Source organism: Orycteropus afer, unplaced genomic scaffold (assembly GCF_000298275.1).
Source record: "Orycteropus afer afer isolate SDZICR_OR568_19922 unplaced genomic scaffold, OryAfe1.0 scaffold00018, whole genome shotgun sequence".
Classification (NCBI taxonomy): Eukaryota; Metazoa; Chordata; class Mammalia; order Tubulidentata; family Orycteropodidae; genus Orycteropus; species Orycteropus afer.
Genome location: NW_006921605.1, coordinates 2054351 through 2071760, shown reverse-complemented (window position 1 = coordinate 2071760; position 17410 = coordinate 2054351). Strand labels below are relative to the sequence as shown.

The following is a 17410-nucleotide window of genomic DNA, read 5'->3' as shown; positions in this document are numbered from 1 at the left end:
GGGCAGTTCCACTCTCTCCTCTAGGGGCGCTGTGGGTCATTGTATTTGTGTGCAGTGTGTGTGCATTTGTATGTGTGCACAGGTATGTTCGCTGCTGGGTGGCCCCATGGCAGCCCCCCTCCCCCCAGGAAATGAACATTTTCTTTCTCAAACTAAGATGTGAGGTCACGTGTGGTGTTGCTAACAGAGCCAGAAGGGTTGAAAGGAGGACTTGTAGGTGTGGACGGTGACTCACTGCGACCTCAGGCTCCCTGACTCAGGCCACGGCCACGTTGGTGGGAGGCTGGGGTGGGGCTGTCTGCAGGATGCTGTGTCCGTTTGGGACGTGGTTCCCTCCTCAGTGAAGGCCAGTGTGCCTGCTGCCCCCTCTTCCTCTCCCGCCCACGCAGCAGCTCCGCAGCCCTGTGACCTCTTGCCCTGGAGGCCCCGCCAGCCGCTGGCCTGGGTGTAACGGGGCTGCTGAGTCACGAGGCGAGCCGCCCCACCCCCCACGGTGACGCTCCCAGGGAGTCCTGACAGCAATGGGGGATCCCATGCTAACTGGTTCTGTTTTCAGCCGGTTGGTCGGGTTGAGGACCTGCCTTCGTGGTAGCCTGTGGACGGGGTTCCCGAGAGGTCAGGAGTCCGGGTGGTCTCCGTCTCTGTGGGGAGGCGGTCCTGTGGGCTGGGGGTGGGGCTAGCTGGAGGGGCCCTGTCCCCCAGCTGTGTCGTCTCTGGACCCCGTCCCTGAGCGCCCTGAACTCGTGGAGTGCTCACGGGCTATAAGTGGACCCGGGTCAGTGGAGTTAGGTCCCCACAGAGGCTGGGGGCCTGCCGCCCCCTTCCCAGGCTCACATTTGGTGAGGTTCGCCTCTGACCGCGGGCAGTCACAGCTTCAGCTTGGCCGTGGGAAGCCACCTGGGGTCGGGCATCCACATCCCGGGAGCTGCGTCGTGCCCCTCCCTCCCTCCCTCGTGCCAACATCACAGCTTCAGAGCCGGGTGGAGGAACCCCACACTCCCGCCCCAAAGGGCACGACGGCCCCGACGTGGTGTGTCCCGGGGAGGGGCGTGTGTGTGCTGGGCAGGCCGCAGGCCTCAGCGTTTCCTGGAAGTGGACCAGCTAGGTGTGAGCGTGGGGCCGGGCCAGGCCCGTGCACGGCTGTGACAGGGAAGGCTCATGCACACACGCCCACACCCACAGACACAGCCATACACCCAGATGCACTCAGATCACACATATCCCCATAGCTACCCCATACGTAGACACCCGTACACACAAACACCCCACACACACACGTGTGCACTCACACCCATGTGTGCACATTCAGGCACACTGCCATGCTTACTCACCATGTGCATACTCCCGCAGCCACACAGGTACACACTGGCACAGTCACGTTCATGCACACATGCTCACACACACACACCTGAGTGCACACAGTGTACAGGGCCGGCACATGCTCACACACACATGGACACCTGGGCGCGCACCGCGTACAGGGCCGGCACATGCTCACACACGCGTGTACACCTGGGCGCTCACAGCGTACAGGGCCGACACATGCCATTGGCTGTTGTCACGGCTCTGCTTAAGCACTCCCCACGTTGGGCCGCGTGGGGAGTGGTGTGTGCCATCCCCGAGGAGCTGCTGTGTCAGCAGGGTGCAGGGCGTCATGGAAGCTGTGCTTGCCTGGGGAGCCCAGGGGTCCGTGCCCCACTCCCACCGTGTCTCATGGGACGCTCCACGTCTCAGACGCACCATCTCTGTGGAGAGCATGGTGGGCAGGAGGGCCTGTGTCCCTGGGTCGTAGCTGCAGGGCGGCCCCGCTTTAGGGTTTTGTGGGAGCACCGTGTTCCCCCGCAACCCCTAGGCCAACATCTCTGTGAGCGTGGCAGTGGGAGCTGGCACTGTGCGCAAGGACACGCCAGCAGACGGGTGTGCAGAGCTGGCCGGGCCTCCCCAGTGGCTCTTGTGTGCGTGCTGTGGCCCTGGCTGGCTGGGCAGGGTGGCGGCTGCTACCGAGTGGGGTGGGGTGGGGTGGGGCGGCAGACGTGGGAGTCACTGTCCCGCTGCACACTCCCTGCGATTGGGGTGGATTTGTGCCCACTCGCTCAGCCGAGGCACCGAGCCTCATGGGCTGTGGTGCTGCCCAGAGGAGCGCCTGCAAAGCCTGTCTGTGGTCACGGGGGCGGCGCCCTCGGAGTGCTCTCGGGGCTCTGCTGAGTCAGGCAACCCAGAAGCCTGCCGCCCCAGGGCACGCCGGCAGCGTGCCTCCTAGCCTCAGCGCCGCTGCCCGTGCTGTCCCTGTTCTGGAGCAGCGAGCAGGGAAGGCTGGCCCAGCTGGCCCTGAGGCCTCACAGCACGCGCTGGGTACCGGCGGGTGCACAGCCGGGGCCCTGAAATTGCCGTGGACGAGACCTTCTCACGGTCGGATGTGGCGGTGATGCTGCCCACGGGGTCTCTGCCCCTTCTCTCTCCAGTCGCCCCACGGAGGCACAGCCTGGGGGCTGCCCCACTCTGCAGCTCCTTGGCCTCCTCACTTGCTCCGTGTGGCTCAGCCACCCTAGGAGATGTTCCCTCTGGTGTCAGGCTCGTCACTGCCAGCAGGCCCTGAGGTGGACGGGCTGGTGGTGGTGGGTGTATGCACTCAAGGGTCTTGCGTGGCTCAGGTGCCCATGTGCGCACACGTGGGGGTGCCGTGTGGGTCAGGGGCCCATGTGCACACATGTGGGGATCCTGCGTGGCTCAGGTGCCTGTGTGCGCACACGTGGGGGTGCCGTGTGGGTCAGGGTCCTGTGTGCGCACACGCGGTGGATTGGGACTTGAACACATGGTGTGGAGTCTTCTGTGTCTTCGTTATGAGCACCAGCTCTGGTGCAGACCCTCGCGACCCTCTGCCCGGGTGCCCAGCCCTCATGCATTTGTGCCTGGGGCCTGCTGCACTGTTTCTCAGGACATGCAGCCTTGGGAGGGCCCCCCATCCTGCCTTGAGCCCCCACCGGGCGGGGGCCTTGGAGGCCCGTGTCGGCCCCCCCAGTGCAGGCAGGTGGTGGTGAATTCGGCCACTGACCTCCTCTCCTGCCGCCTCCTCCTGTCTCTCCTCTGTCCCCAGGGGACGTGCTCTTCCAGATGGCCGAAGTCCACAGGCAGATCCAGAACCAGCTGGAGGAGACGGTGAGCACAGCCCTACAGAGACAGGGGATACACCCGGGATCGGGACAGTGACCCTGTGGTGCCGTGGGGTCTCCTCCTGCCAGGCGGGACAGTGAGTGGGGGCTGGGGAGAGAACGCTGCAGGCTCAGGCCCCCAGGGGCAGCTCTTGCTGTCAGGGTGGGCCACACCCGGGGTTTTATTTCATTCCACGACAAGCTGGGGGAGTCCGGGGGTTCCACGGATGGTCCCAGTTGTAAGATGCAGGCACAACCTTATCTCTGAGCCAGACATTTGGGGGCCGCTGGTGTTCAGTCTCTGGTCTTAAAGCAGGGTCCTTCCCTGGCCCCCAGTTTATGTCCAGGGCTGAGATGGCCCCTGGGCAGGAGCAGTGGGGACCCACTGGCTGGTGGGCTGTCCACGTGTCCGATGTTTCCGGACCTGTGTGTTGCATGCGCCCACAGCCTCAGGCCTCCGCGGCGTGCCGAGGTGTCAGCCGGCAGGGTGGCTGTGCCAAGTGCCCTGTGTTGAGGCTCTGTGGTGACCACTACCCCGTCCCGGGTCCCCCTGCCTGGCTCCCGGCCTGTGTGTCTCAGCCGGCGACTCAGGCCTGTCCCGCTCTTGTCTCTCCTGCGTCCAGCTGAAGTCTTTCCACAACGAGCTGCTCACGCAGCTGGAGCAGAAGGTGGAGCTGGACTCCCGGTACCTGAGTGTAAGTCCTCGCTGCGTGCTCAGCAGGGGCCTGGTGGCCCACCTGTCACTGTCTAAACCCTTCCCTGGACTGAGGGCTTCTCACCTTGGCCCTGACACCCTCACCTGTGTGGCACTGAGGTCTCGGGGCCGCAGTGCTGTCCTGTGAGTGGAACCTCCCGTCCGACAGCTTCCAGTAGAGCTGATGGAACGGCCCTGCCACCCCTTCAGATCCACACGCACCTCTCCGCTGACCCACCCTGCTCCATCTTAGTTCTCTGCGCTCTCACAGGGTCGGCGGGAGGGGCGGGAGGGAGGCCCCCTGTCGCGTTTGCTGCGCTTTTAATGAGCCAGGGTTTAGCTCTGGCGGGGGCCGGGGTGGGAGGGGCTGAGGTGGGGTTGCCACGGTCTGATCTTCGTCTGGGAGCAGAGGATGCCGTCGGTGGGAGGGCGGGGTCTTCTGGGTCCTGAGGGTGTCCTGCTGGCCACGGGTCCTGTTGGCGTGCGGGCAGGCCGGGTCTCGGCCGGGCTGCACCAGGCGCACGGTCTGCGCTTCATCACCCTGTTTCGACGCCAGGCTGCGCTGAAGAAGTACCAGACGGAGCAGAGGAGCAAGGGGGACGCGCTGGACAAGTGCCAGGGCGAACTGAAGAAGCTCCGGAAGAAGAGCCAGGGCAGCAAGAACCCGCAGAAGTACTCGGACAAGGAGCTGCAGGTGGGCGCGCAGGGCTGCAGGCAGGCCCGGGGGCCGGACAGGGAGCTGAGGTGGGCGCGCAGGGCCGCAGGCAGGCCCGGGGGCCCCAGCAGCTCAGCCACAGGGACTGAGGGGATCCTCTCGATGTGGCCGGTGATGCAGGCCTCACCATCCCACTAGGCTACAGAACTGCCAAGCTGGCAGGGTGGCTGGCACAGCCTCGGGGTGCCCCACCCTGCTCTCAGCAGCCTCTGTGTTAGAATGTGCTGGAAGGCTCTCCACCAAGCGCTCTCTCCCACCCCATGTCCCTCTGGACTCCTGGCCAGGCGTCCGACCCCAGGCTGTTGCTGTCATCAGCTGCCGATTCCCACCCCAGACCCACAAGGGCGACATTGGGCTCGCAGGCAGATGGCCTTGGGGCCATGTGCGAGGGGTTCCCTAGTGGCTGCCCTCCTTTGTCACACTCAGCATCCTGGTACCAGGAGCTGAGTGGTCCCCACACTTGTTGCACACCAGAGTCCCAGCCAGTCACCTGACCACTGTGCTCAGAAGCCCCTCCCTGCCTCTAACAGCACACCCAGTAGTGGCCAATGCACACGGTGCAGATGGGAGTGGCTGGGCGGGCCGGGAGGGGCCCTAGGGTGGATCCCTGGCCTCCTACAGCTCCACCTCGCCTGAGAGCCGGCCACCAGGGGCCAGTGCTGCAGCCCAGGTACAAGCCCACAAAACGTGTCAGTGTATGCACGCATGAGTGTGCATGTGCACACATGAGAGTGTGCTTGTACACCTGCCCATGTGTCTCGGGACTGGGGTCTTTGCTTTGAGAAACAGGGCCTGGACATAGTGAAGACGAGCAGGGTTCCCTGAGGCTGTGGACTGGGGGTGACTCCCGGGGGCCTGTCACCTAAGAAGGGACACCAGGTCACCCCTCTGGTCCATAACCGATGGGGATGCACCTGGAGCTCCTGGGTCAGTGACAGGCAGAGTTGGGAGTGGGGAGCTGGGGTGACCTGTGGCCCCGGCCGCAACGACTCACATGCATTGTTTATATGATGTGACAGTACCACCCTGGCATTTGCAGAGTGCCTCCCCTGGTCTGCCTGCGTCCCATCCGTAACCATGGCACCTTCTGCGATCGCCCCTTCTGGAGGTTTCCAGCTTAGGGCTGTGATGGAGGACGTGGTGACAAGGCCCCATTGGGTTGTTTTTCTTTGAATGCCTGGGAGGGACCGTGGAGGAAGGGTAGAAATATGTGCACGTTCTTTCTTGGCTGACTGTTGGTGTGTGCTGCCATCTTGTTTCTGAAAGCCTTGCCCAGGGCACTGCCCCCTGCTGCCTGGGAGGGTGACGGAAGCCTTGGGGTGGTGGCTTGGCAGGAAACTCACTGCCATTGAGTCAATTCTGACTCATAGCGACCCCTCCTTGGGTTTCTGAGACAGTATCTAAGGAAGTAGATTGCCCAGTCTACCTTCCAGGGAGTGGCTGGTGGGTTTGAAGCGCCAGCCTTCTGGTTAGCTGACATCCCTGGCCCAGAGGCTGGCTCTCCCAGGGGTTCAGCAGCCCGTGCCCCTCCTTGAGGCTCTGTCTTTAAAAAACAGCTTTACTGAAAGAAAACTCAATAGTCACGCAGAGGCACCTTGGAAGACAGGCCTGACAGTTTGGTTCTGAAGAAGGAGTCGTTGTGGACCTCGAGGGGTGCAGCTCTGCTCCGATGCCCTGGGGTCCTTGTGAGTCAGCAGGCCCCGCGGCAGCCAGCAGGGGTCTCCTTGCAGGGGTCCCCGGCAGGTCCCAGGACAGCCGAGGGAGGGACAGGGTCCAGCCCCTGCGGGGCCCCTCTGCGCTGTCTGTTCTCCACCTTCTCAGCCTCTCATGGAAATGTGGTTGCTGAGCACAGGCTGCTGGGGCTCAGGGTACAGCCAGTGAGAGCTCTGGGCCCGCTGGAGAGCGGGGGGCAGCTCCTGCCTCAGCACCGAGGCTGGGGTCTAGGAGCACAGCCCCTCCACCAAGTCTGTCTGTCGGAGGTGGCTCCCCATGAGTGGGCCTGGGCCCGAGCACCCCCTCTTTTCAATGACGGCTCATCCTTGAGCCCCTGCCTTGGGGTTTCTACTGCAGGGAGTGCTTTGGTTGTGGGCCAGGGGACAGGTGCGGTGAGCAGTGAGGCCATAACTAGGACAGGGAGGCTTCACGTAAACCCGAGGGATGGCATGTCCCAGCCGGGGTCCTGGTTCTCCTGCATTGTCCTTCCAGGACTGGCCGGGCCGACAGACGAAGGGCACACCCTCTCCTGGAGGGTCTGGCAGGCATGCCCACATGTCCTCCAACTGCAGCAGGCTCAGAGCAGGGCCTGGGCTCCACCCAAGGACACAGGGCTCCGCCCACTGGTGCCAAGCACAGCCTGGCATAGGAAAATGGGAGTATTGGGGTATGCTTAGTGCCCATAGGGGCCCATCAGACAGGTGTAGACTTGGGGTGGGGTGGCAGCTGAGGCCATGTGACATGGACAGTGCCCCAATTCTGACTCCTTGGGGTGAGGGCTCCTGGCCCTCTGTGTGTGCTGAGCCCCTCGGTGAACAGACCTGGACCGTGGCATCACCCAGGGCTTCCTGGCACTCTGGCCCCAAGCGGGGCACACCTGTTGTCCACATGCAGCTTTTGTTCCTGGTGGCCCCTCACCTGGGCACTCTGTGCCCTCCTCCCCAGGGGTCCTGATGCCAGTGGTGAACGGCAGCCCAGCTGTCCGGGTTTGCAGAGCTTCCGGGCAGTTCTAACGGGTGGCCGATCCTGAGGTTCTGGCTGGGGTGTTGCTGGCCCCAGAGTGGCTGCTCTGGGCAGAAGCACTTCCAGCACCTCTGAGACCCTTCCTGCAGAGTGTCGACCCCACTGGAGGAGCGAGGTCAGAGCCACAGGCCGGCTTTGTATCGTGCTCCTTTCTTGTCAGTTCTGTGACCTCCCCCAGCCAGGCCCTCACCAGCTCTGCACAGCAGGGACTCCCTTTATCCCCCCCAGCCCAGCCCTCACCATTCCTCACAGCAGGGACGCTCCTCTGACCACCCCCAGCCCAGCCCTCACTAGTTACTGACAGCAGGAACCCCTGTGACCCCAGATCTCACAGCGGGGACCCCCCTTTGCCCCCCCAGTTCAGCCCCCACTAGTTGCTCACAGTGAGGACCCCTGTGACCCCAGCTCTCACAGTGGGGACCCTTGGCCAGTGTTCAGTCTCTTTCTTTTTCTCTTCTTGCTGTCAGTCTGACTCGGCCAGGAGGGGCTGCTGACACCGCCTGGGGCCTCACTGGACACGTGTGTGGAGCCAGCCATGGCTCTCTTGGCCCTCGGGGAACTTCTTGGGGCCCTGTCCTGGAAGGTGGCCCAGCCTAGCCCGACCCACACTGTGGTGGAGGACCAGGAACCCCCACTGGCTGCTGCCGTGGGGGCTCCAGGCACCCCAGGACCTGTCGGTGCTGATCCATGCATGGTTTCATGTGGGAAGTGGGCAGAGAGCCCCTCCCTGGCTTTCCTCACAGGAGCTGGGATGCAGGGACCTCCAGGAGAGTGGTTTGTGCATGCGTTCACCATCACCTGATGAAGAGCCCGGCACAGCCTGGACGGGCCCGAGGTGGGGAGAGTTGCAAGTTCTGGGGTGCAGGGCCTATGGGAGCAGAGCCCATTTGATCCTGGGGGCATCCTTGTCACCCTGTTCACCATGAGGCAGACAGGTGTGGTCCTTGTCACTTCTCTGTGACACAGAGGTGGCCGGGCCGCAGTTGGAGCACGTGGTCCGTGGATGGCTTACCTCTTCCAGGAGGCAAGCGTGTCCTGATGGCGGGTCTGGGAAAGGGGAGAGATTTGCCCTATTTAAAGGGCTGTGTAATTAAACAAAGTAGGAAGGAAAGAACCATTAATTTAGATCTTCAAAAAAAATAACAGCGGAGGCCAGGCCTGCTTCTCATAGGAGCCTGACGTGCATGGTGGCTGAGCCGCCACCTGGCCCCCGTTCCGATTTTAAATGGGTCCTTGCAGCACTTATGGTTCATGGGCACACGGAGGCGCTCTGTACTCTGGGGTAAAACCAAGTTAGGGGCTCACTGGAGAATGCAGACATGCCTGGGAAATGGGGGCCATGAGCCCCTCAGGACCTTATCTGTGTTCTTGTCCAGAGACAGGTGAGGAGACTCAGCACCCCCGAAGCCTGCCAGGCAGGCAGTCAGCATCTTCCCTGGCTGTCCCTCACACACTGACTGTGCATATGACAGAGCGGCTGCTCTGTGTCCGCTCGCCCCTGGGTAAGACGCCAGGGAACTCTGGTGGCGCACTGGTTAAGGCATTAGGCTGCTGACCAGAAAGTCGGCAGTTCAAACCCACCAGCTGCTCTGCGGGAGAAAGATGAGGCGGTCCGCTTCCGAAGCCCTGTGGGGCAGCTCCACTCTGCTCCACGAGTGCGGAGTCAGAGGCAACTTGATGCAGTGGCTTTTGGTTGGGAGGTCGGACACACAGTCCCTGGGCAGTGCCAAGGGTTCATGTGCTCAGCAGCCAACCAAGAGGTTACAAGTTCAAGTCCACTAAGAGGCACCTCGGAAGATAGGCCTGGCAACCCGCTCCTGAGAAGTCAGCCATTGGACCCCGTGGCACACAGCTCTCCGCGACATGCTCTCGGTCGCCATGGGTCAGAGCTAACGCCCTGGCAGCTGGTCCCAGTGGCAGCCCTGGCTCTGAGCTCCTCTGTGGGGAATGAGGTTGGGGGCACTGGCCCTGCCACAGCCCCACCACACCCCAACCTGCTTGGCTTTGCTGGGGGCCTGCCTGGTCAGCGGCCGGCCGGCTGGTCTGGAAGGCGGTGCCGTGACTCCCAGCCCCGGCTCCCTGCTCGTCTTCTCAGAGCTGTCACGGTCTCGGCCGAGACGTCCGTTCTCCCTCACGCACCACGAGGGGCCGGGGGCAGTGCCCACGTCTGGAGGGAGAGGTGGGAGGACGTCGGGCAGACGGCGCTTCTGGTTGTTTCTAGAAGCCCCTCCCCCTCTGAGTCACCCACTTGCTCTGGAGCAAAGAGGAGTTGTGTTCTGCTGCCTTTTGTCTTCTCGGATTGCAGGGCGGCTCAGCTGGGGTGACTAATGGGAGCAGTTTGGGGGCCCTGAGTGCTTTCTGGGGGGGTTTCTGCAGTGGCTGCCGTCGCCATGGTGCCCAGCTCCGAGGAGAACCAGGGTGTGTGGGGGGGTGCTGGGCAGAGTGGGCGGCCCGTTCGGCCCCACCTGCCCAGCTTCCCAGAAGCCCCAGTGCCCACAGAGCAGCCCAGCAGCCAAGGGTCCTCCTCGTGCCACCCTCTGGTGGATGAAGACCCCCACCTCCAGAACCCCTCGCCCCGTTCGACAGTGGCTTCTCTGTGGGAGGAACAGCATTGTGGAAAAGGAGGCGTGGAAGTCGGAAGCCGCTCTGGCTCCTGGAGGGCAATGGCACGTCTGTCCCGCCCGCCTTCATGCCCTGGTCCCAGGCTCTTTGAGGCCAGAGCAGGTGGGGAGCCGCAGAGCAGCTCCTTGGGTATCCACAGCCTGGCCAGGTGGCATGGCCCCCCGCAGGGCTGTCCTTGGGGACAGCCCTGGGATGCTCCTCCTCACTCCCCACCGGGGTGGCCAGTGGGGGGGGGGCTGGAACCCTGCTGAGACATGGCTCCCCCTCTGTGGACCTCACAGCCACACACGGGCTCGTCTGAGTAAACGGAGGTTTTAAAAATAAAGCACCCCCACCATCCCCCCTCTCCCGGGGACCCTGCTAATGAGGCCGGTGCCTGCACCCAGGCCAAGTCCACGGTGGTTTCCACTCCAGGGACGTTGCCACAGCCTAGAAACCCAGAAACGCCTGGAGGGGGCTGGCGGGGCCGTGGTTTGGAAGGGGTGTGCCTAGCACAAGCCGACCCAGGGGGCCTGGTGACCCGGTTTCACGGTGTCCCTGGGGGACTGTTGCAAGTGGCACTTGGCTTTCTCCTCAGTCCAGGGTCAGGTGGCCTGTCCACGGCTGAGGCCTAGCCACCTCCTGGGCGTGGGCCACAGCCACGGCCACCACTCGGGGCACAGTTCAGGTACTGGGCCCACGGGCTCCAGTTGTCCTGCACCTCCCTGGCCCGGTGCCGCTGGGGGTGGGGGGAAGCTGGGCCATCCGCAGGGCAGGATGGCATGTGGGCACAAGACCACAAGTTGGGGTTTCTCCCAGGGGTATGCCCTATCCCTGCCTAGAAAGTGGGGGGCACTGCCCTGCAGCTGTCCCCTGTAGGGGCCCTGGTGCCAAGCCACCCTGCGTGCCTGTCGGGGACTGGCAGAGAGTGAGCTGCAAGGCCCCACCAGTTCCCTAGGCGGAAAGACACCCACATCAAGGGCCTCGCCTCAGCCCAGCACTGGGCGTTGCCTGGGGGGGGTCATCTCTTGCCCTTCCTCCTGGTCCTGCCAGGCTGTTGAGGTGGCCCTGCTCCTCTGGGCCTCATCACAGATGGGGGAGTGAGCCCTCTGTGCAGGAGCAGCTGCCGGGCTCCGGTGCCGCCTGGATGTCCCTGCTCGGAGCTCCTTGGGGACCTCTCAGCTGGGGTGGCTGGTCTGTGTAGTTCGTGTGGACGCGAGGGTGGCTCCCACCTCCATCCCGGCATCGGAAGCCCCCTGACTCACCTGAGTGCGCAGAGAGCCAGTGTGGGGGACACGCTGTTGCTTAAGGAGCAGGGTCTTGGTGCCGGGAAGGAGGTTCAGGGCCCCCGGTCCTTGGCTCACCTTTGTGTTCACGTTGTTACCCAGGCCTACAGTGACCCAGGCAGCCCCCAGTGCCGTCGGGACCCCCTGCAGGCAGATGGCCAGGCCCTGTGGCCCTGCCCCCACGGTGCCACCTTGGTGGAGTGGGAGGGGCTATCCAGGCCACTGTTTGGAAATCACTGTCATCTCCCCCTATAGGGGACAGAGTGGAGCCCCTGTGGGGCGGTTGGGGCTCTGTGAGGGCAGAAGGAGCAGGGCTGCCGGGGTCTGGTGACAGCAGGGCACAGCGTGGCTGCAGAGCCAGGCCTGGCTGATGGTGCTGGGCCCCCCCCTGCAGAGACCCCCAGCTCTCTGAGGGCTGGGTGGGCGCTGCGCTGCGACGGTGAGGACAGTCAGCTGCACTGCTCAGTCAGCGCCCCCGGAGCAGCCCGCCCTCCACACTGAGTCAGAGCCTTGGAGGAGCCCACTCACAGGCCCATGCCTGCCCCCTGCCGGGGGACAGCTGCACCGGAAGCCACAGGTCTGCAAGGCCGCTCGCCAGTTCCTCGGCTTAGGCTCTGCACAGTGGGCTCCGTCACGGGCCAGCTGGGGCTCAGACCAGTGGGGAGGACGCGGGGAGAGTCCGGACTGGAAGGGAGGGATCGTAAAGGTCTTCCTGCCGGCCTACAGAAGTCAACACCACGTCTGGGTCCGACGGCCCCTCAAACCCTGGCACACACACGCCCGAGGAGGGCTCTGCATCAGCCCCTGCATCTCGTCCCCACTCTGTGACGGGGGCTTTCCAGCCTCGGGAATCAGAACAGCCTGCCATCCCTCCAGTGGGCAGTGCCTCGGGCCGTGGTCCATGCTCCTTTGGCAGGAGGCCTGGGTGTGGGGCTCCCTTCAGCTTCTGTTTCCCGTTGTTGGAATCAGGGCCCAAGCCGAGTGCTGGGGCGGGTGCTACCTGCACAGGTTCAGGAGCCACCAGGCCACCGTGGTGGCACCATCGACCAGCACTCCTCCTGTGTCCGTAGGCTCCGTGACACGGGCACACACACATTCCAGCACCTGGGTCACAGGCGTCCCCTGAGGCTTGGAGCCTGCACAGTGTCACTTCCACCCACGGCAGCCGCAGCAGATCACACAAGCCCGTGGACCAGGAAGTGTGCGATGCTGGGGCTATGAGGTCGCATGGCATGGCCCCAGGGGCACCAGCGGTCCTGGTCACAGGCATGGCCTGTGAGTCTGCCTGGGCAGTGCTGATGTCTCCACGGCTCTGGACTGACCCCTTCTCATCTTCCTCCTGCAGCCTACTCACGGGGGCGCTTGTCCGGGGACTGCTGGGGTCTGGGTTTGGTGGTTGCTTCTTTGTGCATTTCTAACGGAGCCCTCAGTCCCGGTTTTTTTTTTTGGAATTTTGGACCCAGAGGTTGGGTTGAGGTTCAGAAGCCCTTGGTGATGGTGACATGACAGCCAGCCATCCTTGGTGTTGCTGGCTTGTAAATGCATGTCTTTGCTGTCACCTGATGTCTGTCCTCTCTGTGTGTCTCTACTCATCCAGCATCTGTCCCATCTGTATGTGTCTCCGTCGTCACCCGGCGTCTGTCCCCTCTGTGTGTGTCTCCGTCGTCACCTGGTGTCTGTCCCCTCTGTGTGTGTCTCCATTGTCACCTGGCGTCTGTCCCCTCTGTGTGTGTCTCCATTGTCACCTGGCATCTGTCCCCTCCATGTCTCTCTTCTTCTCTTTTTACAAGACACACGTCAGGAAGTGTCAGGGTCAGGAGCCACTCTACTGCGTGTGACCTCATCAACACAACAAGGGGCTCTGTGTCCACACAGTGTTGTGTCTTGGGGCACAGCGTTGGGGCTCGCGTGTCACTTGGGGGGACCTGATTGGACCCACAGCAGGAGCTGGTGCACCGGGGGCTGCCTGGGACAGCACTCAGACCCACGGCTGGCCCTGGCTCACCATCCCCTCTCTCTCCGCCTCCGCCCAGTATATCGACGCCATCAGCAACAAGCAGGGTGAGCTGGAGAACTACGTGTCCGACGGCTACAAGACCGCCCTGACCGAGGAGCGCCGGCGCTTTTGCTTTCTGGTGGAGAAGCAGTGTGCTGTGGCCAAGAATTCGGCCGCGTACCACTCCAAGGTGAGCAGTGCGTGTCTGGGCAAGTGAACTGAGCCCCGTGAACATGTCGGGTGCTGAGCACCTCCACGGGGACCTGGGCTGGCGTTCAGGTTGACTCAGGGATGGCGTCCTACATGGAGAATTTCCAGGTCAAAGGGCACAGACACAAAATTTAAGACGCGTGACAACCTACCAGCTGCTTTTGGGGAGGGTGGTAGTCATGTCCCACCCCAGCTGTCACGGGGTGGGCTTCGGGTCTCTTCAGGCCTGGGCCAATGGCAGGCTGGGCAGGTGGCCCACGAGCTGGATGTATTTCAACCCACATGTGGATGTGCCCTTCAGTGGGGCGCAGGACCCCACATGGCCTCCTGACTGTTGGTATCTGGGCCGTGGCTCCTCTCACCCGTGGTGCCAAGAGCCCTGCCCTTGGCCCCCGAACCTAGTTACCCCAAGACACGGAAGATACTGCTGCCTGCCGAATTGCCCAGCCCTGAGCGGGCACGTCCTTGGCTACCTTTGGCCTGACATGGCCCTGGGCAGCCACCAGGCCCTGCCTGCCACCAGCTTCCCTGGCCTCAGGGCCCCAGCCCCTCCCCTTGTCCTCCAGCTCTGGGTGGTTCCCTCAGCCTCTCCCCCCGTTCCCCACCTCTGGGTGGCCCCCAGCGCCTCCCCCCTGCTCCAGAGACCAGTCACAACATCACCCTCCCCCTCAGGTCTCCCCAGCCCAGTGTGACCTGAGCCTCCCTGCCAGCCAACCCCCACTTGCCCTCTGCACCCCTGAGCTGCTTGAGCCCCCGGTGGGCTCTGGGGGCGTGATGGTGTGGCCACTGCCCTTTGCCTCACTCAGCCCTGCGTCCTGCCCCAGACCTCGGCCTCTTCTTACAGCTCCTGGAACCAGGGGTTTTCCTCCAGGTGCCCCAGGCCAGCCCAGGACTTCATAGAAACCTACTGGGTGAAGGCCCAGGGCCTAGTTGAGCACCAAGGCCCCCCTGGCAGGACACCCTTATAGAGGGGGTGCCCCCCAGAGCCCTCAGAGGCAGTGAGACCAGAGGCTGCAGACTTCCGGCGCCAGGTGCTGCTACCAGCCGCAAGGACAGGCAGGTCCAGTTTACCACGGTCCGTGGCAGGAGCTGGGTGGGGCGTCTCGAGAGAGTGGCCGGGTGGTAGGGCAGCTGGGTGGGCCAGCCAGGGAGGTCCAAGTCCACATCCTTGTTAAATTGGGGTTCTGTGGCTTGGGGGCCACTCCAACACTTGTCTTCCAGTGTGTGTGCACGCACACATGCACAGGTGCACACATGCAGGTACACACGCACGTGTGCAGCTCGGAGCACATATGCAGGCACACCCGTGTGCACACACGTGGACACTCTTGCATATACTGGCTCTGGGGCTTCTGCTTTGCTACCACAGCCCTGTAGGTACTGAGACAGGCTCCTGTGTGGAGGGGACCTACCTCCTTGCTGCCCTGCTCGTGAGGCCCTGCCTGTCAGCAGAGCAGGTGTGTGAGGGCCTGTGTCCCCTTCAGGGGAGGCCCCACGGTGAGTGGGGTCCTGTCCCCACGGTGCCTTGGCAGTCTTGTGCAGGAGAGTTGCCTGTAGGTGGGACAGGTGTGGGAATGCGGCTGGCCTCCCACGTCTTTGCTGGAAGACGCGCTGTTCTCTGCGAGCGAGCAGGCGGGGGCGCGGTCTGCAGGCACATGGCTGTGCGGCGTGGAGGCAGCGCCCTCTAGTGGCGCTGGCCATGGCGGTGGCCAGGACGAAGGGCAGAACACCCCCGTGCCCATCGCTGGTACACCTAGTCCACCCGGGGGACCAGCTGGACTAGGTGACAGTCCCCAGCCTCCCCCTGGCCACCCCAGAGCAGGTGAAGGGACAGGGGCCCTGCCAGGTTTCAGCCAGCAGCTTTGCTGCTGCGTAGCTCCCAGGGTTCAGGCCCACACTGAGCGGCCTGCGGGGTGTCGGGTGGGGCTGCATCTGGCCCCTCGTGTCCTTAGTGAGCAGGAAGCGTCTCCACTCCCAGACAGCCCCGCGTCCCAGGCCTTCATCCTGTCAACCTAGTCAGCTGGGCCCCAGGGCCGGTCACTGTGCAGACCTGAGGGCAGGGGGCTGGGGAGCACCCCGGCTCTCAGGCCCCTGTGGGCAGGCAGGGCAGTTACCAGGGTGGCTTGAGCAGTGCCCGGCCTGGCCTGGTGGGGTCTGGACCCCAGCTCTCTCTCTTACCCACAAGCCTCCTCTCTCCCCCATGGTCCCCTCAATGGCATGGCTCATAGAAGCTGCCCTTTGCTGCATGGCTCTGGGGTGGGGCCTTGGGCTCACAGACGGCCCGCCTCACCTGCAGGCACCCACCTGGTGAAAGCCAGGCCCGGTGCCCCACTCGGGAGGGTGGGTCTTTTCGGAAACCTGCCTGTGCCAGGGAAGAGGCTCATCTGTGTTCGGGGGAGGACCCTCAGCGGGACGGACAGCAGGCCCCTTGCCCCTGCAGGCTCCCAGGTTGGGGCTGTTCCTGGAGCCTGGAGGCACTGTGTGCCAGGGAGCCGCGGCCAGGCCCTAACCGTCGGCCCCTTCCTCCCCTGCAGGGCAAGGAGCTGCTGGCCCAGAAGTTGCCACTGTGGCAGCAGGCCTGCGCCGAGCCCAACAAGATCGCGGACCGCGCCGTGCAGCTGACGCAGCAGATGGCCGGCGGCAACGGCGCCGTCCTGCCCGGCACCCTGTCGGCCTCCAAGTCCAACCTGGTCATCTCAGACCCCATCCCCGGGGCCAAGGCCCTGCCTGTGCCCCCAGAGCTGGCCCCTTTCGTGGGGGTGAGTGCTGGAACTCAGGGACTCTTGGGGGTCAGGGCTCCAGAGGGCCAAGCTGGGAACCCCCGCTGCCAAGGGCTAACAGGCTCACCATGGCAGCCCCCAGCAAGTCCCTTGCACTCTCCTTCACAGCGGATGACAGCCCAGGACGGTGCCCCTGTCATGAACGGCGTCTCAGGCCCCGACAGCGAAGACTACAACCCCTGGTCTGACCGCAAGACCACCCAGCCCAAGTCCCTGTCTCCTCCACAGCCTCAGAGCAAGCTGAGTGACTCCTACTCCAATACCCTGCCTGTGCGCAAGAGCGTGGCCCCCAAAAACAGCTATGCCACCAGTAAGCGCCCTGCTCGCACTCAGGGGAGGCAGGGCAACCCAGTGTGCGTGTGTGGATGGCTGCACATGCACACTTGCACATGTCTGCATGCGTGTGCATGCGTGCCTCGTGTGCACGTGGACAAGTGTATGCACGCGTGCGCGTGGCTAGGTGGCTGCATTGTGTGGGTGTCAACGATGGCGTGTGCATATGTGTGAGCACACGTGTGTGCATGCATGCACCACTCCTGGACGGTTTGAGATGTGTGTGTGGGGCCTGCAGACATTCCCTGGCTCCGTCGGCTGGTGAGTCTCTGAGCCCTGGCAGACGCTGGGGGGTGAAGCTGCAACGGGGCTGGGTGCTGGCAGTGGCCACTGGGTCCGTGCTGGGAGCAGATGGGGGAGGACAAGGAGGCTGGACTGGTGCCCGGGCCTTGTCTGTGGAGGGCCAGAGCACCCCCGTCCAGGCCCCAGGGCACAGTCTCCCACATGCCCGCCCGCTCTTGCCACACTAGAGCCAGCCTTTGAGTGCTGGGCCCCAGGGTCCCCAGCGGGCGGCTGCTTGTCCTGTCCCCACTCTGCTGCCACCTGTGCCTCCTGCGGGCCGAGCCCTCACTCACCTGCCCTTGGTCCCGGCAGCTGAGAATAAGACCCTGCCACGTTCCAGCTCCATGGCGGCCGGCCTGGAGCGTAACGGCCGCACGCGGGTAAAGGCCATTTTCTCCCACGCCGCTGGGGACAACAGCACCCTGCTCAGCTTCAAGGAGGGCGACCTCATCACCCTGCTGGTGCCCGAGGCCCGCGACGGCTGGCATTACGGCGAGAGTGAGAAGACCAAAATGTGAGTGCATGGGCAGGGCAGGGCAGGCGCGCCGAGCGCCACGTCGGGGCGCAGCCTCCTCCCTCTGCCCTCGGGCATCGGGGCCACTCCGGGCTTTTTTTTTTTTTTTTTTTT

General features: G+C 63.8%; 1 protein-coding gene across 1 annotated transcript in view; it reads left to right on the top strand.

Moving 5' to 3' along the window:
* BAIAP2 (BAR/IMD domain containing adaptor protein 2) overlaps positions 1-17410 on the top strand; it is a 54339-nt gene that overhangs the window by 24223 nt on the left and 12706 nt on the right. Inside the window, exons 3-9 of the mRNA XM_007959590.2 lie at positions 3095-3156; positions 3773-3844; positions 4400-4537; positions 13215-13367; positions 15922-16146; positions 16276-16477; positions 17095-17296. Of these exons, the coding sequence (XP_007957781.2) occupies positions 3095-3156; positions 3773-3844; positions 4400-4537; positions 13215-13367; positions 15922-16146; positions 16276-16477; positions 17095-17296 (1054 nt within the window). The remainder of the gene's footprint in view (positions 1-3094; positions 3157-3772; positions 3845-4399; positions 4538-13214; positions 13368-15921; positions 16147-16275; positions 16478-17094; positions 17297-17410) is intronic.